Source organism: Aulonocara sp. 'chitande type north' Nkhata Bay, linkage group LG3 (assembly GCF_057382095.1).
Source record: "Aulonocara sp. 'chitande type north' Nkhata Bay isolate Kocher_YH1m ecotype deep benthic linkage group LG3, A_spYH_male_GT1.1, whole genome shotgun sequence".
Lineage (NCBI taxonomy): Eukaryota > Metazoa > Chordata > Actinopteri > Cichliformes > Cichlidae > Aulonocara > Aulonocara sp. 'chitande type north' Nkhata Bay.
In genome coordinates this window covers 33,546,445-33,568,731 of record NC_141346.1, presented here as the reverse complement: position 1 = coordinate 33,568,731, position 22,287 = coordinate 33,546,445, and the positions used below count along the sequence as shown (strand labels likewise).

At 40.8% G+C, this 22,287-nt stretch overlaps 2 protein-coding genes across 7 annotated transcripts in view; one reads left to right on the top strand and one right to left on the bottom strand.

Annotated features, from left to right (window-relative positions):
- The first annotated feature begins 2,675 nt into the window (after positions 1-2,675).
- Positions 2,676-19,104, top strand: LOC147335253 (cysteine and histidine-rich domain-containing protein 1). Its single transcript, XM_086277206.1, has 11 exons — positions 2,676-2,990; positions 3,528-3,577; positions 3,660-3,716; positions 5,096-5,250; positions 5,547-5,650; positions 7,340-7,392; positions 10,304-10,374; positions 10,860-10,962; positions 11,430-11,549; positions 12,665-12,727; positions 13,174-19,104. Exons 1-11 carry the CDS (start codon positions 2,927-2,929, stop codon positions 13,606-13,608), a joined length of 1,275 nt encoding a protein of 424 aa, XP_086133332.1. The 5' UTR covers positions 2,676-2,926; the 3' UTR covers positions 13,609-19,104.
- LOC147335252 (diacylglycerol kinase delta) overlaps positions 15,113-22,287 on the bottom strand; it is a 98,468-nt gene continuing 91,293 nt past the window's right edge. For all 6 annotated transcript variants that reach the window (XM_086277149.1, XM_086277158.1, XM_086277167.1 and 3 more), the window contains 3 exons: positions 21,394-21,507; positions 21,098-21,212; positions 15,113-19,040 (listed from right to left, as the gene is read on the bottom strand). In XM_086277149.1, coding sequence (XP_086133275.1) covers positions 18,988-19,040; positions 21,098-21,212; positions 21,394-21,507 — 282 coding nt within the window. In that variant the 3' untranslated portion in view covers positions 15,113-18,987. The remainder of the gene's footprint in view (positions 19,041-21,097; positions 21,213-21,393; positions 21,508-22,287) is intronic.

Genomic DNA, 22,287 nt, shown 5'->3' with positions numbered 1-22,287 from the left:
TAAAAATTTCCACTATCTGGAAATCATTTGATTGCCTTTATTTTTCAGCATGACAATGATCCCAAAGACACTGGCAGTGCAGTAAAAACACAAAGTGGAACACTTATCAGTCATGGATTGGCCTCCCCAGTGCCCGGACCTCATCATTACTGCAGCGGTTTGGGATCATCTTGAAGAGATAAGGGGGGGAAACAGACAAACTTTGTGAACATGTGGTTATTATTCCTCCACCGGGTCAGGTTTACTCCAAAAGTGAGTAAATTACAGCAGAAATAAACATGCTTACAGTGTCTGTAGTTATGCACAGGTTAAAACGTGTAACATTTAAACTGAATTAAGTCTTAAACTTATACATGATTAAACTGCATTCCTGCTGCTAACAGTCACTCAATCATGTTTTTTGCCCTTTTCATGTGTTTGTGGTCAGTATGGCCTGCTGTCTGGATAACTTTACCAGCACCCTGTGCAGAAAACCCAGTGTTTCCCTTCAAGTATGAGATGGGTAAAAAAACACAGCCTATAAACGCTGGGGGACGTCAGAGTGGGTTTATTAAGTGTCAGTAAATGAACTGTTAGTTTGAGCCACATGATCACCTTTAAAAGATGTTTATCCTCTTCTTTGTTCTACACCGCTGAATCCTGCTAACCAGCCACAATGCAGTTAAACCTTCTGTTTTCAGCCTGCAGCATCCTCGCGTCACTGCGTATCTGCAATGCATTCGTTTAAACTCTTCCCTTTAGTTCACATTGCCTCCTCAGCATTCTTTTATTATGTACCCAACTCCTCTGAGAAGACATTTACCACACCGTATAAATGTCATTTACGACAATAAACGCCTTCATTATTCTGGTAAATCTACGTTTATGCTTAAAGCTCACTGAAAAGATGCAAACAAACTTGAGTAAAGCCTCAAAAGATCCCCACACCGTGGGAAACCTCCAGCCTCTGCTCCTCTCCAGTTCCTATAGTTGTTGTTTTTTTTGTTTACATCTGATTACAGTCTATACCTCTAATCTCTTCTTGTTGCTACACGTTAGCGTGAAACGCCTCTGATTTGCTCCGCCATTGTCTGCCATGATATCAACGCTCCCACAGCGAGGGATTTGGCAACGTGTTCCCACCTCCCGACTCCCGCTGAGCCCTGAATAATGAAAGCGTTTGTACACATTTGTTCCACAATCACATCGAGGGCTGCTCGCTGATGCTGCCGCTGATACACTGGGTCATATTTCAGGGTTTTTTCTTATTCCTGATTCTTTGTAGGAAATAAATCACTTAAAAAGTCCTGTGCCTGACAAACAGCAGTGTTTTGTCTCGAGTGAATAATTTATTGTCGCCTGGAGTCGCTAGCAGTTTCTCAGTGTGCCCGGGATGAAAGATATTTTAGGAGCAAACTACAAAAGGCCGGCATATAAATAAATGCCTTTCTGCACCGTGTTAGCCTGAGCTGAATTAACTGTCCTGTCAGGGAGATGTGAGAGCAGGCTGTGCTGCCACACGGATGCAGTTAGGTCCATAAGTATCAGGACAGTTTGTTGTAGTCGGGATGTGATTGAAGTGCCGACTTTAATTAAAGTCATTGTACAAACAAACTCATTTTAAACACAAGGATTGTTTTTAATAGTTGGATGAAAATCTTTTGCAATCAATCACAGCCCGAACTCTAAAACTCGGGAACATCGACAGATGCTGCATTTCCTCCACTGAGATGATCTAACAGACCTTTAACTGCTGGTTGGTTGTGGGTCTCTCCGCCTGTGGTTAGTAACTAAAAAGCTGCTCTGTTGGTTGGAGAGCAGGTGACTGATTTGGAGTAGTTTTCTTTCTTTATCTTGAGAAACTCATGAGTTGCTTGAGTGAGGTGTGCAGAGACTTCATCCCTGCTGCTTCTGTCAGCAGTCACATCGTCACTGAGTACTCAAGACCTGCTTTTACTGGCTCGCATATGTGCCAATGCCATAACAACACCTCCACCATGTTTGACGGGTGATGTGGCGCACTGGAAACAAGTTTGTTTCATCTGTCTGGACTTCCTGTTCCTGAGTGTAACCAGTGGTTTGCACTTTGTTGTAAATCCTCTGCACTTCCATTCATGATGGCATCTCTTGATATCTTTAGCACGTTAAAAAAAAAAACCCCAGTTTCAAAATGTTATACGAATGAAAGCCCACTATAAGTTCGCCTAAATCGCTGTGCTTTGGTCTTGTAGTCTTGTGGAGGTACAAATATACACAAAAGAAGTGGCATGGTGCTGGGACACACTGGGATTAAGTATTCCCTTCCTATGGCTTCGTGTCACATGAGTTTAGGGGTCCCTGAACTAGGCGGGCTCCAAAGTGTTGTGGACAATCTTCCCTGAAGACCAGTTATTAACTCAGTGTCACATGTGGAACACAATCACCTTAAAAGCGCTGAGGAAGTTTCAGCACAGGGTGGAATTAAAATGTCTGTCAGCGTCTCGAGCACTGGTTTGCCGTCTCTGCAGTGGATCCAGCGCACAGAGTGACAGGAAATCCAGGAGTTGTCAGTCCTATTGTGGCTGCTGCCGGGCCGCGGCAGGCCTGTTTGTGACAGCCGACACTCACCGGGAGGAATGTCAGCCCCCACCCCCAGATAAGTTTTGACAGCTGTAAATTGCGAGAGGGGCGTGGGGGTAGGAGGGAGGTGAGCTGCTATTTTTATCTTTCATTCAGCCAGGCCTGAACCAGAGAGAGACGGAGACCCCCCTCTCTATCGCTCACTTCTCCACAAGGCGACGAGTCCTTCTGGATCTCTCCTTTCTGCCTGGCTGGAGAAACTTCTGGAGACCCGACCGAGGCATTAAGACCTGGAGACACGGCCGGTGTGAAGGAACATATCTAAACGCAAGCGAACGAGTGCAGACTGTACAGTGAAGAAGAAGACATCGCAGTCCACGAGGCCAACATGGCTCTGCTGTGCTACAACAAAGGCTGTGGGCAGAAGTTTGACCCCGACAAGAACAAGGATGGTAAGATCCTCCTGCATGTGTCTGCTCCTTTACTTTAAACCTGCGACTCCGAGTCATCCTGTTATCAAAGACCTGGAGCTGAAGTGGAAGAAAACTGGGTGTGAGATGACACTTGTAGGTTGTCCGAAGAAACAGAATTTCCTTCATGATGATGATGACGTCTAAATTTTCAGCCACCTTTAAAAGGAGCTCTGCACTTTTATTTTGAAAGGGAGCACCCATGAATAGTTTTACTTTAATGTAATGTTTTGGGACTCGATTCAAATTCAGATTGTGTGCACTAAACATGAACAGTGTGTGAACCTGTGATCGTGACAGATTGACTGATCACGCGCTGGTTTGCGTGACATCAAGTAGAAGTTGTGTCCGTGTGAGAGAGACGGTCTAGTCTGAGACAGCGTGGCTGAGAGAGACGGCCATCTTCCTTCCTTATAAGGGACACACGGCACCTCCACACTGCAGTGACCCTGTGAGCAGCTGGGGTCTCAGTGAGTGTCTATATGCAGACTCATGTTGTCTTTATCTCCACTCTAAAAGATTCCTGCCTCTTCCACCCGGGAGCCCCCGTCTTCCACGATGCACTGAAGGTAAACTCTCCTCTTAGAGTCTGACTCGAGTGGGAGAATAAAACTCAACACTAATCACATGTTTGCTTGTTTGTGTCTCCAGGGCTGGTCCTGCTGTAGGAAAAGGACGACAGACTTCTCTGAGTTTCTCTCCATCAAGGTAATACAAGCTCAGGGTCCACGCTCCAGAAGTGTTTGTCATGGTGAAAGTACCAAAAAAACAGGGAATAAATTAGGAGAAAACATGGAGCTCTTTTGATGAATGTTTAATCAGGTGGCAGCAAAAGCAGTGGAGTGAAACCTAATGAGAGTTAGTGTCGGGCATTTCCAACATTTATTTTAAACCAACTAAAACCCCAGTGTTGTAATGAAGTATGATACTTTTTCAACCATTAAAATGAGCTTAATCATGCAGGACGGAGAGGTTAGCTCTGAATGATGAGTGAAGGCTTAATTAGCGGGAAATCTATGTTTGTTTTATGTTGAAAATTTGCTGCCCAGTTATCAGGATGTTTCATCTTCAGCCCAGGACATGCAGATGGCATTTAAAGATGAAGAGCGTACACAAAGATGTAAAAACCAATATGGGAGGTTGATTTAGCCACTGAAAAAGGTAAATACATAAAATAAATACACAAATAATTCTTCCAGACAGAGCGAAGACTGAACTTTTATTTGCTGGTAATAGTTGCATGTACACAATATATTTAATTGGTCTTTAACGTATGGAAGCTCGTGTCTGCCCCTCAAAGTTTTGCGCTCCGCAAGTTACAATTTCAGGTTATCATCTCAAAATATCGACTTATCTCAAAATTTCAAGTTAGTTTGGTTAATTACCTGAATCTTTTACATTTTTGTGACAGAAACAATCAATGAAAACAAAAACGTGAGTACAAAAATATTGTGTACATTGTTTCAGCTGTTACCAAATACTTACACACTCTGTATCAGTATCATCAGTTCTGCACTGTAAGAGCAAAAAAGTACATTTTGAAAATCTACTGGATTATTTTAAAAGGTAACCAGATTATGAGTCTAAAATGACGATTAATGTGTTAAGTTAGTTAAGTTGGGAAGTTTCTGCCAGTGAACAAGACGTTAGCAGAAGTTAAAATTTCAGGTTATTATCATGAAATTATGAAGTGGGGATCCTGAAATTTCCACTTACTAACCTGAAATCAAGATTCTGGTGAGGGCTTGGTTTGAGATTTCATAACTAAAAAGCTGGAAAATAACTATTAAATAAAAGAGTCTGGCCAATAGAGATGATACAGCTTTAAAGGTCCATCTTCAATATACAGTCTATCCTATCACATAAAATGCATGTTTGATGTTTTTCTGCCAAGATGAGCGAGGTTGGAGTCACTGGTGTGAGCTTAAATGACTTGTATTTAACAAAGCAACAAACTAATAAGAACCGAAAAACTGAAGCTGTCACAGGAGCGTGAAAGGTTTCATCAGATATGTGGGATCTGGAATCTCATCCAGAGCTTCGTTACCTGAGCATGACTGAAGTGACCCGTGTGGTTTTGAACGCAGGGCTGTACCCGCGGGCGCCACAGCGACGTGAAACCCCAGGAGCCTCTGAGGCCCGAGGTGTCGTCGGATAAGGGCGAGATTAAACACGCCGAAGGCCGAGAGATAATCTATCAGGGCCCCAAATCTGCAGAGATGCTGCAGAAGGAGAGACCCAGGTGTGTGTTTGAGATCTGCAGTCAGCTCTCATTTATATCAGCATCCACCTTTTTCTGATGCGCGTGTGATCGCTGGAGTTTGTCACGTTGTGTGTTTGTCCCTGTTTGCTTTATCTGTGCAGCGAAGTCATGGGGGGGGGGGGGGGGGGAGGTCACGGGGGTCACCGTGAGGTTACGGCTGGAATAAATTATTCACTGCGTAACTCTTGTGTGTCAGTCTGCTCATGCTTGTGTATGTGTGTGTTCATTTCTCTGTTGTAACGTGTGTGTGTGTTCATTTCTCTGCGCGTGCACAGTTCAGACGAGCCCATGACCAAACTTCCCCAGAAGGTGTCGGCGTCGCTGGCTCAGGCGCTGGAGAAACTGGACATCAGCAAGAGAGGAGAGAACGAGAAGAAAGGTACACAAACGCTCACCGTTTAAAAGAATCACAACAAACGTTTACTCCAGGGGTGGGCAACTCCAGGCCTCACAGGCCGGTGTCCTGCAGGTTTTAGATGTGTCCTTCATCCAACACAATTGATTTAGGCTACATTACCTCCTCAACATGTCTTGAAGTTCTCCAGAGGCCTGGAATCTGAAGCCTAGACTGTCCCATTTCACAGCCTCGAACTTCCGGCCCTCTAATGTGTAATGTGTGTAATGTGTATGTGTTAGTGCCCATAGGGAAATTACTCCTCTGCAGAGGGAGCAGTGTGTAGGGATGGTACCTTGCTCAGGGGTACCTCAGGGTAGCCGTGCAGTGGATTTTAACCACCGACCTTCCGATCATGCGGCAACAACTCTACCTACTGAGCTAGCGCTGCGTGGGCCGGTCTTTGAAGGGCCCAGCCCACGTAGACAGAAAAGGCCGGGTCCGAGTCACACCGGCCCTTGAGGCCTGGAGTTCCGCACCCCTGGTTTACAGTGTTGTTTCTTCAGGGGTGGTACAGAGAAATGAAACTTTAACTTTTTGAACTCTGATAGAGCAGCTTTGCATGATTCACAGTTCAAAATAATCCCTGTGCTTCCTGCTTTGAGCCAACCTCCTTCACAAACAGAAGGGGTGGGCGGGGCTTCTGAAGCTATGTTAGGGATGTCCGTGCTGACTGATGTGATACAGACCCATAAGCAGTCTGAAGTCTGACCTTTTTTCTGAGCTCAGTACTTAAATGTACACCTCGTTATCGCTGGGTTGCCTTCACAGCTTCTTTAACTCTTCCTGGAACAGATTCGACAAGCTGCTGGAAACTTCTCAGAGACTTTGGTCCATATTAACTTGACAGCAGCAGATAGTTGGCGTGGTCTTCTGCTTCGAGGTTCAGCGTGTTGTGCGTTCAGAGATGCTCTTCTGCATAGTTTGCTTGTGACGAGTGTGGTTATTTGAGTCGACTGATCTTTCTGCTCAGGTGTCAACAAGACATTTTCTCCCTGTGAATTGCTTTTCCCAGGATTTTCTCTTTCACATCATTCTCTCTAAACTCTAGAGATGTTAGTGTGGGAAAAACCTCAAAGTCACTTAAATAAACTTTCTTCAAAACAATCAGCTCTGCATTGAGACTTTTCTGAAATCGGGTGCGTAAATCTTTAAACGAGGCAAAGTAAGCGAGGCGCCGCAGTCAAATCGATATCTGTGAAAGACGAGTCGACGTGTATTGGAAACAGTTTGAAATATTGATGCTACACTAGCAGGTGTTTCTCATTTAGGGAAAAGTAAACTTTTCAGATTCAATTAAAGTCAGAATGAGCCGGTAAGGCGGGTTTATCGTGGATCCAGGAGTGCACGTGTCTCACTCTTACTCCAGATCAGAGTGATACAATGAAAAAATATCAGGAATGCAGTCTCTCACCGCCCTCCACCACCTCAGCAGCAGCTGTGTAAGCTTCACGTCAAATGACAAGTGTAGTTTTTTTCTAAGTATGTGCTGCACACTTCCAGTTTTATCGCACGTTTCTGAAAAAGAGGGGAAAAAATGTCTGCACACTGAGAATAATTTGATCTCAGTACAGCACAAATCAATACATCAAAGCTGCGTGCACTCTCACTGCTCTGTTAGAATAAAACTTGGACTTGTTAGTGTCTTATCTCTGTTTTTGTTTTTTCCAACAGAGAGTCAGGCTGTTATTTGCGGGACCCGCTGCAAAAACGCAGGATGCAAAACAGTGAGTGTCTTTTTGTCATTTGTGTGATTTAATGCCTGAATCTGAGCTTATCAGTCCTTTCAGACTGTGGCACCACGGTTGGGGGATTCTCTCCCACTGTCTCTTCGCTGCACGGACTCCACTGATTCTTTTAAGAAACAGCTGAAGACATTTTTATTTAGAAAAGCATTTGATTAATTTCTTCTTATGCTGTTTTTATAGTTTTATTGTTTTACATTGTTTTATTTACTGTTGTATTGTTTTTATATTTCCATTTCCTGTGTTGTAAAGCACTTTGTGATTTTCATCTCTGAAAAGCGCTATATAAATAAATTTTACTTACTTACTACTTAAAGCTGAGACTTAACAACTTTTAAAAGACTCACACTAAAGTAGTCATCATAATACACACATGTGGCAGCTTTCTTAACCATTTATTACACGACATAGTGGAGCGGCGTTGGAGCTTTGTAATAACTTGACCCGGCCCCCGCAGATGCACCCAGGCAGTAACGCAGCCTCACTGATGCGCTTTCGTTTGAGTTCAGGCCATCAAGCCTCTGCTTCAGCCTCTGTAAAGTTTATTAAGGACGCCATCTAGTGCACAAAGCAGGCAACAACACATATCAGCTGGTACTAACTGTAGCAGCTCTTTGTTTCCTCAAATGTAGAGAAAACACACAAAAGTAAAGCCTCCAAACAGTTGACTGACTTTTCATATTTACTAGAACTCTATGAAAAATGCTGCTTCCTTATAACTACAGTATGCTACAGGTATCGGGGGCGCTGTTTGCCCAGTGATTGCTTTTTCGTTTTTAATGGACTAGTGAATGCAAGGCTTCTACCTACTTTAATGTTTTCTTTTCTTTTTGCAGCATAAAAATATAAGGATATTAAGGGATTGCTACTGTACTCCTGAGCACAAAACTATAAATACTCTGCTTGAAAATAATTGTGCGTCAAGACGATGATAAAAGTGCAATAAGACGGAGTCGGTCTGTAATCAGTTATCCGGTTGGCAATTACATGCAACCTGTTTGTGATAATCAGGCAATTAACTGTGATAAATGAGTGAAAATGGCTAATTTGTTGCCATCTGCATACACAGAAATTCATACTTGAATCCAGAGTGTGGACAGAACCTCACAGATCTGAAACACAAATTTGTAAATAGCTGCAGCAGGATGGAGATTTAACTCCCAGATGACATCGGTGCTTGGCAGTCTTGACCGTAAACTGGAATATAACCAGTTGGCAGCCAGCTGAATCCAGTCACCTACTGCAGAAAGACCACTCAGACTGATGGCAACATGCTGGTGATCTGTCTGCATTTATAAATTGGATGGTAGTTATTCGTAAACCTTAACCAGTCTCTCTGAGCGTGATTGCAAGTGTTTGGAGACTGGTTACCTTCCACCACTTGACTTGTGATCAAAAGTGTTTACCCAGGGGTTGAGAGTGCAACATCACTATCAGTCACCAAAGATGGAGGCAGTGAGTGGAGAAACTGAGAATTGAGTGGTGACACACACATCGCTTCTGTGTTTTCACATCATTTTGACCTTTAACCCTCTTAAATACAGTAAAACATCACAGTTCACAAACCACACCAAGCTTTCACGTTCACAGGTGATTTTTTTTTTAAGTCTTTAGTTTTACTTTCAAATTATTTTTGGATTTTAAACCCATTCAAATTCAAATTTTATTTGTCACGTACACAGTCATACACAGTACGATATGCAGTGAAATGCTTGGACAACTGCTCGTGACCTAAAGAAAAAAGAAAAGGCTATGAATGAGAGGAAATAAATATGAAAATTAAAAAGGGTAAATTTAAATAGGAAGGAATAAAATAAAATATATAAATTAAAGTTGAAAATAAAATAACTGTACAACAAAATACACAAATACACAGTATAGAAATATATAAGAATGTATAAGAAATATAAATATATATACACAATAACAGCAGCTGTACAAGTATTAAATGGAAATGAAGAAATATACTGTCCAGTGTTGTGCAATCCACATTTGTAATTCAGTTTGATCACATGATCGAACCTTAATTAATATTTAATAAGTGTTAATTTAAATAAGTCCTGAACTAAAAACTACACTGGTGCCACCTTCGACATAGAAGGCAATGATATAGAAATGATCATGAACTTTAACCTGCTAGGATCAATAAAACGTATGAGCCACATCAAGGCAACGATGAAATCATCGGATAATATCTTAGAAATCTAAGGACAAGAAAAGAAGGCTTACGTACAGTTTGATTTCCTTCATGGTCACCTATAGTTGAACTATAAGAAAACAGCGCAGTCACTAAATCATCAGTATTTTTGAGATGTGGTGAGAAGACGGAGTTTATAAATTTAGGAGGACCAACAGACCAGTCTTGAATGAAATCGAGCCAACAACGTCACTGAAAGGACAGAAATCGAAGCTACTACTCGCCTACTTTGATTGTCATAAGGCAGATGAAGATTTCCTTGTGTACTCATTTTTATTTAGTCACCGTTTTGTTGTTTGTATCACTATACTGTTTTCCTCCAAAAACAAAAAAGGTTGTTGATGAAATGAACTCTGTTCCTGAAGTTCTTCCCATCAAAGGACTGAGGATAGGATTGATGTTTATTTATGAAGGCACTATGATTCACGAACGAACTGATGACCTTAACTTTAATTGCTTTATATTTAACAAACAGTGCTGACATAAAAGGGAGCTATCCTTTCACTTCACCCTTCAAGGTCTTTGCCTTTACAATTAAATATGGCTGAATGCCGCTTATTGGACAGAAAATATGACATCGCCCTGTTAAAAATGGAAGAAAAACGTAATCTTTTATGCCTAAATCTTTAATATTATCAAACGTCCCCATAACTGATCCGATGGTCTTTGCATTGTGTGCTATGTTTCTGTGTTTAGGTCTACCAAGGACCACAGACCGACATGGAGGTCTGCACCCACCATCCTGGAGCTCCCGTCTTCCACGAGGGGTAAGAACAAAAACTCTACCCTGCCACTTGTTTACTGGAGATTTTTTTTCTTTTTTAACAAAAACAAGTCTAATCCACTGTAACAAAACCGTAATTACATTCTTTATTTGCATAGCTCGTATCAAAAACAACAATTAGCTGACTTCTACAAAGGAGGGACGCAAACAAAACAAAACTGAAGGCCGTGCACGCAAAGCAAGAAACATAAACACGTCGAGATAAGAGAGTTAATTAAAGATTGGTAATTAAAGCAAATCTGCAACATTACAAACAGACTTTAAGAGTAAATAAACTGCAAGCGCTGCTTTTAAATCACATTAAGTGTAACGCTGGGCTTCCTACTGCTGGGGAGCTTCCTAACAAAACCTGAATTAGTCTCATTTCATGGGGATCACGTAGGGTTGTTGTTGTCTCCAGGATGACACGGCTTGTTTCTTACAAACTGTGACCATTTCTTTGTATTTTCTTTTTTTGTTGTTGTTTAGGTACAAGTACTGGAGTTGCTGCTGCATCAAGACAACAGACTTCAACGCCTTCCTGGACCAGAAGGGCTGCACCATGGGGAAACACTGCTGGGTCCCAAAGCAGGTACATGCACCACCTGGAGAATGTACTAGAGAAACTGCTGGTGGGACACCGGGGATCGGATCAAAGTTTGCAGAGAAAAAGGAAAACAGATCCCAAGGGCTGACAACAACATCAAAAAAAGCTTTAAAGTGACCTATTTTTGCGTGCACAGTTCACTTGTTCGTCCTTTTGATCACTATAAAACAAAGACTTGAGTGGGAAGATTTATCTGTGGGTGCAGACAAAAAACAAGTCAAACTTCAAGTCAAACAAATCATGTTTACCACAAATTCAAATGTCCTTGAAGAGCGCTAAAGCAATCCAACCACTCAAGCCAGGGCAGGAATAAAAAGGTTTCTTTCTTTCATTGGGATGTTTTGATTTAGATTTGATAACTATGATTATCAGCCTTCGAGTCGCTCCTCGGTCTCGCAGCAGTCTGGCTGTGCAGCTCACCGGTGTGTGTGGGTTCACGTGTGTGTTTGCAGGACAAGAAGAAGGTGGCGTGTCGCTATGACTGGCATCAGACTGGCAACAGCGTCGTCGTGACCATTTACGCCAAGAACGCAAACCCAGAGTTTTCCAGCATAGAGGCCAACCGGACGGTGGTGAGTTTAATGAAACAGACAACGCACAGCGTATGTGGTTGGATCTAGTATGACTTTGCAATGAGACAACCTCATTAATAAGCAGCTTATTCTAATAATTTGTGGTTTAATTAACTGTTAACAAATCAGGATTCAGCACAGTAACAGGTGTTAATGAGATTTAGCTCAACTTCCTGTTGAGGTCCAAAAATGAGTCATTTATGACAATCCTGTAACACTTTCTGAGATTGTAGTGATTTTTAAGAGGGTCTATGATGCACATGTAGATAATTTATCAACCACAATAAGATGGCAATGTGTATGTTGTGTATTAGAGTGACTGCATTTATGTAACAGGTTTTACTAAATTACTTTTGTACATCAGCGCTTTAACGTCCGTAGGTCAAAGAGATGCGTCATAGAAAAGTTGCACTCATTAACAGACTGACTCACATTCACTGCAAACTGTCACCAATCTGTCTGCGAGTGAACGCAGCCACCCTCAGCATCACCATGACAACTTGATTGCTGCAACTTCTTGAAGTCCTTCATTGTTAGCAAAAGAAATTTGATTGGTCCTTGTATGCTGCACAGTGGCAGCCTGGTGACTGTATGAGCTCAATCGCCAGTTTCAGGTCATACTGAGCATACATGAAGTTAACTTTGCTAATAATAAATAAAAAAACAGAAATATTAGCAACACCGTAGCAACCAGAGAGCATCGAAAGTCAATGAAACTCAGCGACATGTGGCGACATAGGGTGAAATAACCATTACCGATAAACTTCTCTCAGGCGACCAAAGTGACCACGAAGGGGTTCTCGGGAGAGTAGTGTAAACGTGCATTGACCGACTGTGAGCAAAAAAGCGATGTCCAATAACTGAACTGTTAGATGTGGACAGGGTTGTACTCTACCTTTGATTACGGAAGTCGAAACCATAGAAAAGGACAGACAAGCCAAGCGTCTTCAAGCTTTTTACTAATTTTACTAAGAAGTGCTATTTTAATTTTATACCCAGTAGCCTACTAATAATCATGGTCTAACTCAAGATTTTTTTTCATTAACAGATTTGTATATTTAGCCATTTATGCAATAAGACCTACACCGTTTCTCTGTCTTCTGTCCTCTCTTTAGCTCTCGTGTCAAATCCAGTTTGAGAACAATAAGATTTTCAAGAAAGAGTTCCACCTCTGGGGGGTAAGTATCTGCTGTCTGCTGGGAATCGCCTTTCCCACTTACACTTGGAACATTTGAGCTCATGTTCAAAGATCAGTGAATGGACTGAGGTTTGAGGATGGTGAGCACACAAAGCGCCCGACTCTTGTTTGGCAGGTTTTGCTGGCTGTGGTTGGAAAAAAGTATTTAGGAGAGAAAGAGGTAGATAAAGACTTTGTGTCCGACTAACTACGCTGGATGGACCTTTCCTCAGCAGTGGAGTGCTGTGAACACCTAAACATAATCTGAAGTTTAGAAATAAGTAATTCAGTTGCAACTAGATTTTCTTAAAAATATAACCGTGATCATAATCATTAGCTTATCCCGTGGTTAGTTAGTTATCAGTTCACACGTTTCTGATGAACACATTTAAACTAGATTGCGCTTGAATGTTGTCCATCCAAAGTTTGAATTTCTCTTACCTGCAGGTGATCAACGTAAAGCACAGCTCGGTCAATATGGTCCCATCTAAACTGGAGATAAACCTCCGCAAGGCCGACCAAGTGGCTTGGGGCAAACTGGAGGACCCGAACTACAAACCTGAGCCCGAGCCCGCAGACGACCCGTTCATCGAATCCAACGAGTCGTACCAGCCCGACTGGGACATCGATGATGACGACATCAGTGACTCGGACGAGGAGTGGGCCTATGACACGCCCAAGAATAAAAAGGCAGAGAAGGACGAAAATCAAAAGAAGAACGAGGAGGAGGAGAGGCAGAAGTTAAAGAGGAAGGAGGTGGAGGAGGAGATGAAGAGGGCATTGGAGGAGCGGATGAAGGCGGAGGAGGAGAGGAAGAAGCTAGAAGAGCAGAGGAGGCAGGAGGAAGAGGAAGGATATGAAGACATGCCAGAGCTAGAGTGAGAAACGTCAGATTTCTTTGTGGTTTAGAAATAGAAAATCAAAAGAGATTTTTATAACATAGGACATATTTACTTCTGAAATAATAATTACTCACTACAAACCCCAATGAGACGTGTTTAAATGACCACGATATGGAAAACATGATGTAAAGACAAAACTGTACCTTCAATAGAAGAAATAAAGTTTTCTATGTCAGTTTCTACTTTTACATTTGTGGGGGGTGTTGTTTCATTTTGTATGTGTACCGACTGGTAGCATTTCACCACTGTTGGCTACATTCATTACAGATTAAATAGCTGGATCAATGTTATAAAGACTTGATATCCATCACAAGTCCCCTGGGCTTTAAGCAGAAAGATTAATGATTTTTTTTCAAAAGCCTGTAATGAATAATTAGCTAATCCACTGGTGCTGTAAATAAAACAGTTTAGGTCAGACTTTAGTTCATGAGTCATACTTAAATTGTATTTCCACACTTTGTTTTCATTATTATAAGCCTATTGTACATCTGTGAGAGCAGCCTACACAGTATTACTCACCGACTGGCTTTACTACAGCCAAACAAAGAACATACAGCATGTGGGCTAATTGTTTAGAGCAAGCGTGGCTAGTAAACAAGGCGAGAAAATATCAGGGGTAGTTTTGTGAGTGAAAATGCCTCCTTGATGCGGGAGTTTGTTGGAGAAGTCCCAGAAGTCGGAGTTACTTCTGTCACCTAAGAGCAGGAAACTGAAACTACATTTCACGCCGGCTTGCTAAAATTGGACAGTATAAGAAAAATGTTGCCTCGTCTGATGAGTCCCCAGTTTTACTACAACAAGAAAGCATCACTCCATCCCGGCTTCTATAAGGCTGCTGTGGTGTTGGTGTACTATTAGAGGATGTTATCTAAACAACACAGTCTTACCTGTGTCTTGTTGCTGACTATGCCGATTCCTTTATGACCAAAACTTCTGGAACTTGTTCCAGCACGGTAACACATCACCTTACAAAGCTACATTCACTGTTCACTTAGATTGAGATATGGCCTCCATAGATCCAGATCCTAATAAAATGGAGCAGCTTGGGGATGTGGTGAAACGAGAGATTCACGTCCCAGATGTGCAGTGGATAAATCTGCAGAAGCTACGATTAGCTCCCTCCTTTGTGCTGCAGAAGCATGTTATTGTAAGAAAAAGGCTATTAAAAAAAATGCTACAGAAATTAAGAATCTGCTCCAAAAACTAAAAGATAATTTTAACTATTCACAGACATCAAAGTGATTTATCAAGTGTAAAAATATACATAGAAAAATCAAAGAGAAAAATCAAGCAATGAGACAGTGCCTAAAAGTTAAGTGGGTAGACAATAGTGAAAATACTATTTAAGTCTTTACCTTTAGTTGTGACCTACTTTGATTAAAGCACGCCGAGGCCTTGACTCTTTTGTCAACCTGGAATAAAAACACTCGAAGGCGCAAGAGCACCACAAATCACACAGTTACTAAATAAAACAACACACAAGATTCACACTTCAATAATTCATTTAATCTCCAGAGGGTTGCACTGACTTTGTCTTTGTTACAAACTGCACATGATAACACAATAAAACACCTCGCAACGTACAAGGTCGTGCAACATCTAGTCTGGCTTCCAGCACTGTCTCAATATATAGGCTGCTCAGAATCAGGGGTGCGTTCACAAATGTCATCTATGGAATACTGTTGCACAAACATGGCAGTGTTTGTAATCTGTGGATTCATTTAAGTTCCTTTGCTAGCATTTTTCTTTTCAGCTTCACGTAACTCCTTGGGAAGAGTTTCAGTTTGCGACATCAGAAAATTAAAAAAAAAAAAAAAACCCTATAAAAGAAAAAACAAAACTAGGAGATATTTAATTAAAAGAGCAATAAATAAGCAATTACTTGTCCCAAAATGGCTTCCATATATTATGTTCCCCAACATCTTTGCAGTAATTTTCAGCACAACACAAACCAAATCAAAAACTATACACAAAAATTTCAACCCCCCCCCAAAAAAAGGCTCAACACAAGCTGAACAACTTCTTTGTGTTAGTAGTTTGTAAATAACACTGGATTACATTTTAAATAACTTTGGTTTGAAATTAGTATTACTTTTTTCTTTTTTTTCCTTCTTCTTTGGGATAGCGTACCAATTGGGCTAAGGATGTTTAGATGACATCGCTGTGATAGTAGAATGACACAATCACGAATAACATTGGTGTCAAATGGTGTCGAGCTGCTGTTGGAGTAATTGTACCGCCACGAATGTAATAAACATTTGTGTATACAGCTCCATATATTCATATTTTTTTGTGATAGGTTACATATATCACACTTTATCGAAACACTTATGTCTGTATACATTTTTCATAAATAAAGATTTCATTCATCGATTAAAAAAAAACAACCCTGTAAACACGTGAAATCTTAGCGTACACACACACACACGTACACGTGATTACCCCCCAATCAAGTTAACCTCTTGATAAAGTGCAAGGCAAGATACAGTAAACTTTGAAATATATGACATACAACAACTCCTGCATCTCAAGTGCATGTGAGCGCCATCGCTCAATCACGCGCACGTTATTGTATGTCTCATAACCCACAAAAGTACAAACTTGGCACAACACCACGAAAGCCTCTAAGGTGTAGAGCGTAAGCTGGCACACTATGGATACAGTAGCACAATCCTACATCTACAACGCCTCACAGTTATTCTGTCTGGTAAAGGATTAGTTTGATAAATGTGGAAAATGATGTCCGAACTCAACAACCGAGCACTTCTGTGTAAATGAAGCAAAGCTGATGCACAAACAACTTTATTTTAACAGACCTGAGTCAAAGTGAGATTGTGAATGTACATTTGTCCCTTTTCTAGTTTTCAAAGCAGTTTAGTTATAAATTAAGATTATGTAGGCTTCTTATGAAAAAACATCTAACAACCACTGCGTCATATTGCTAGCTTGAAAAGCTAGTATTAGCTAAAACTAGCTAGTATTTCATTTTGTTTTAATTTTCTTACTTCTTACATTCTGACAATCAAACACTTGGCAGTAACTATGTCTCATGGTGTAGTTCAGGCCAATAAATGTGAAAATGTGAGTGTAAAGAAAAAAAAAGTATAGCTAACTTGTACTGTAACATTAAAACTTAGGTAAAGGTTAGCTAGTGAATGTTCTTTATTATATGCTGATAGCAAAAATTTTACGAAATTTACTTTTTTGCTAGGCAAGAGGAATGTTTTATTATTATTTACAAATTTAGCTTTGCTTCTGAAAAAAGATGTATAAAGGAAGATGTCAAATCCTGCCAAAAGTTGGATTTGATTGCTTAACAACTGTTTGAGTAGCAATTATCGGATCCATTGCCACCGTCTCTAGTAGGGATGTACAGGACCAGTCGGCTTGAATATTACTGCAATTCCTAGTTGCACAGAAATACTTGTGGGTTGAAATGATTATAGGATTTTTTTATGCTGTAATTGATATGAGTATTTGGTGGTTTAAAACTCTGATATTCCAACATTTGGCCATTCTCTTTTCAAACAAAACAGATTTCCCTCACATTTATTATTAATTTTTTTATGTGCGTGTTGTTGGATCGTGTATTTCACTTTTAGGCTAGTAGGAAAAGAAGGAAAAAAACAAACAGTAAACGAGTTAACAAGTTTCTGGAGTATTGTGAAGGAACAATTTTCGATTTCAGGGATTTCCAAACAGCAGAACAACAATTTAGGTACTCAAATAATACACTATTGATACACGGCTTGACAAAATTTACAATACGCAGGGTGTAAGTATGTAAGTAAGTGGTTTGTCTTTTTTTTTTTTGCTAAACTAACTCCTGCTTTTCAGTTAAACTCCAACCAGCCTGGTTTAAAACAAAAGTAACATTCACAAATGTTGCTGGTCTGAACAAACACGTAAAAAAAAAAATTTACATTTAAAGAAAAAATCATTTTCATGAGGCAATATCCACTGTGAGGCGAAGGCGAAGGCTAAGTATGCATGCGGGGACACACATAACAATAGTAATTGGCTTGATTATATGCATGGTGGCCAAAGAGTTTGTCAAAGGGGGAAGCAGCAAAGCCAGAACAGCTTCACAGGTTACCATTGGGAAAATAAGATATACAAAAAAATAGATATACATTTTGTAATGTTAATAACAATAATAATAATAGCTTTTAACCACAACAAGGCAAAGTCAAATATCCACTGACTCTTATATTACATATACAATCATGAATATGGCAAAGTATTAGTAACACACTGAGTAGCTGTAATGTTTTGTTTGTGTGCATCCTTGATGCTTCCTCCTTCTGTAAACGCATTTACCAGACGCTACCAAAAATATCTGCTCTTATCGAGTCACTTCATCTGGTACTGTGCCTCATAGTGGTTCACAGAACTGAAAAACTGCACAGTGGGAAGAAATATTTAACTCCCACATAAGCCACATTTTAGACCTCAATAATAACCAAAAGAACGTACTTTAAAAATCGCACAGTCGGATCTTTTCACAGGGCTGAATGCCAGATGAAATGACTCACAGTAAAGTTTTTTTTTCTTTTTGCAGCGTGGCTGCATAGCCTCGGACCACACAAGCCACACAACAGCCTATTAAGAACCACTTTAAAACCACAACAATAGAACCTCTGTAAAATCATATACGATTTATCATTTAACATCATCATTATTCACAGGTTAGTACAAGTCCACACAAGTACATTCCTCAGTATATATATATTTTTTGCAACATATAAGAGAATCTCCAGTTCAGTAGACAGTAAGGTCGAGATGTTTCAGTTTGTTCATTTTGTTGATTTGTTGCGTCGGAGTTCTCATAGCAGTAGCATCACGGAATAAATACTCAGTCTTAATCAACGTCTAAAGGCGATTCAAGAAGTTTTGAAATAAAACAATTAAAGTTAAAAGATTGTAACAACTTATGATTGTACATATAAAATAATATGGCTGAACTCAACATGCAAGGAGAGCACCACGTAAACACATTTCTTGGTCACGAAAAAAAGAAAAAAAAAAAACATAAGCCAGGAAGGACGTTGTTGCTCCACGCCTGCCTTGATTTCAGTTTAATTCGCTGCTGGCCACATCTACCAAACCAGAAGCAGAGCGCCAGTGGTGAAGCAATGCGATGCAAAGCCAGGGCCCTTTGGAAAAAAATTCAACAGAAACGGGGAGGAAAAATAAAATCCCCCCCTCAACCCACGTAAAATAAAATAAATCCTATAGTGGGAGGAAACACCTCTCTCAAGCCAATGGGCATTAGATTAGAGGTAAGGGTAGGAGGGGCGCTCCTCACACCTGGTTTTCAGGGTAACGGGGTCGGTAATAAAGCACCTCTAACAGGACTTCAGTTGCCTGAAGAATCTGCCTCAGTGGTCCCACCTTTGATATCCCAGGTTCCTGTGGACGAAACAGAAAACAATGAAAACCTGACCCTGCTTACAAAGACACATAACTGTGTGTTTTTAAAATAAAAGCAGGCTGAAGCTGACAAAGCCTCTTCTTTTAGTTCTTGGAGTAAACTGCTGTTAAGGACAACAGGACCTTGAAAAATGACAGCATCCCCCGCCTCTCTTTTTGTTGCTCACTGATGTATAATTGAAGAAAAATGCTAGCTGCTGTTTGTTTGGCAAACTTGATCCTTTGTGGTCTGGTTCCAGTGTCGCACAGAGTTTGATTATGTGGTTAAAATCAATTAAATGGTTTGCCCAGCGGGAGTAACTACTGCAAACAAACGAACAAAAGAAAAACTTTAAATGGCATGGCTGACTCAGTATAGCTGTAACCGATCCACAAGAAACTGATCCAAGTCCTGGAGACATGCAGAACCGTCTCCTCGTCAAAGGGTCCTTTTTATAGTTCCACCGTGGGCACTGTGACTTACATACACGACAGATACCAGGTGAAAAAAGATTAACGCTTCCATTTATTGCACCAAACAACCCAAAACGTATCCGTCTTTCAAATCATCCTCTCAGGACAGGACCTGTTCACTCCTATACTGCGTGCATCAATTTTTATTTGGTTTGGATATGCTTGTGTTCTACTTTGTATTAACACCAGCCAATTTATAATGAATTGGGTTAGGAGATCAAATCAGGACAGGATCAAATCACTTAATATGAAAAGCTAATAGAGATAAAAGATGGATTCATTTATGTTTTTCCTTACTAGGTTTAAAAGGCTGAGGTCAGTAGCTGTTTAGTTCTGCTAAACCCAAGAAGACAGAAAAGGAGCCTTTGGTCAACAAAATGCATGTTGACACAAACATAACCTTTCCTTTGAGTTATATTTAAAGTTCAAGGAAAAGATTTTTTTTTTCATGACTATTCATATGTGTATTTGTTTTCTTTTACTATAACCAAGAAGTACTACATAATCCATATTTTCCCTAGGGATTAATAAAGTATTCTGATTGCAAAACCTCAGTGGAATTGTAGTTTGTCCTTGATAAAGGACAGGGACGCATGAGTGTTGCTGCACAGCACACAGAGAGCTTTTTCAGTCAGTTTAATTTCAGAAAGTTTCATTTAATCTTAGGCCAGAGGTTTCGCAGGTCGATACCTTCGGCTCTAAGATGAAACCGTCTCCTGCCGTGTGTTTGGCTCCTTTTTCTCTCATTGTTGGACAGCAGGGGCTAAAATGACTCATTTGATGTTGAAGGTTGCTGACCTGGTCTAGACAACACCTTGGTCTTTGTATTGCTGTAACCCACATCCCAAAGAAATGAACAAACACAGCTAATGGCTCAGTCACACTACAGCGAAAATAGGACGGTAAACTCTTTCTGACTTTGGGGGAAATAAATATTTAAAATTCTGGTCGTTGCCCAATGATTGCTTTCAATATTTTTGCTGACAATGACAGATGTCAAGAGTTGCAACTGACAACCTTGTCTGGGCGAATACTCAAACACAAGGCTATTGCTCAAGTTGTGGTGGGAAGCAACCTGTCTCCTGACTGCAGTCACTCTCCAACAGATTGGCCAAGATTTGCAAATAACTGGAGTCTATTTTTGCAATAGGGAATACAATTGACTGGTTCCAAACTGCCTGAGCTATTTTGCATTTAAATTGCCGTCCTGAAGCAACTGCATCACTATTTGTAACTCTTTAGAAATGTATAACTGTCTATTTTAAACGTATGAGGTTCTGAACTCTTAACGCAAGTAGTTCATGTGAATTTCTGTGCATGGAGATGGCAACAGGATTTGCTGATTTATTATAGTTAATCAGCATCTTATTGATGTGTTGACGCACAAGTCTTGACAGACCAAAGTTGCTTCGAAGACGACAACTGGCTGCGAGTGCTTGCAAACCTGCTCCCAGTCTTCAAAGCAACCATTTCAAAGGCAACAAGACTGCGAAATGTTTGGACACGATCACAATAAATTTGTTCCTGCTGTGGTCAACAAACTAGTTTAACTGTTAGCATGCTGACATGCTAAGATCTTTTACCTGAGAGAGAACTGTTGGACTTCTGCTTGTGGAGCTTCTCTCTCTCCTTCTTCCCCTTAGGTATGATCTTAAGCTTCATACTGCTGCTGCTCTTAGTGCTGCTCCTCACTGAGTCCTAGAAATAAGAGATTGATGGGTACACAGTGAGGGATATTTTGCTATGTGAAAGTCGTCAGTGAAGGCAGATGGGCTGCTACTGAGCAACAGAAGTGACACTGTGGCACTTTGCTGGTTGTTAGTCTGCGATAATGCCACGGCTTCTCTCTGACACAAACAAACACTGCATCCCATCCCACCTCCTCGGTGCACTGCATGAGCGGGCAGATCCAGTGGATGTCATCCAGCTTGTGAAGCTCGGCGCTGAGGCTGTTCAAAGTCAAGCGAAGCTCCTCTCGCTCTGGAGACTCCGACTGAGACAGAGAGAAGGTGAAGAAGAGTTCAATTATAATCAGAATGGGACATTTGACATTTAACCCTCTGAAAGTTGGTAAAAAGTCAACACCTGTTCTGCGTGTTTTTGACCCCTTCTGATTCACAAATGCATAAACACCTGTTAATGTGTCAACAGTGGTTACTTCCAATTTCTTTGAAAGGAAAAATATTTTGTATATTTTGCTAATATTTTGCTGCACCTGCACCTGTGTAATCATCACATGTTCACTTCATTTCATCTCTCATCAAAACAAGTTTAAAGAAGTAAAATCCCTACCTGTGGTTCACCATTCAGTGTTAAAGGAAGCGAAAGTTAAACCCTGTTTATTAACTAAAAAAAAATGGCTTTTAGATACTTCAAAAAAGGAAGCAGATTAAACTGCATCCCCAGGAAATTTGTATCTGACACTCTCTAACATGTAGACGTGTTAAAGACAGCATCAAAAGAAGTAGAGGTGGGTTGCAAGGCGGCTTGCAGCAAGACTAAAACAACTTAAATGTGCTTTATCTAAGATTTACCAGAAGGATGAGCAGAAGGCTATCATCTGAGCCATCAGCCAATGCTGTCTGGCACCGCCATGAGCCATTCAGCACGCACTAATGCTGTTCTCGGTTTCTCCCTCTAGCTGTGAACAAAGGATTGTTCAATTTGTCCAACTGTGCATGAAGTGCCACCCACAAGTTGAAATGTCTGGACACACCATACAGTCGAGCTGTTCCCACGACAGCTCCGTGGGACTGAGATCTGGTGACTGCAC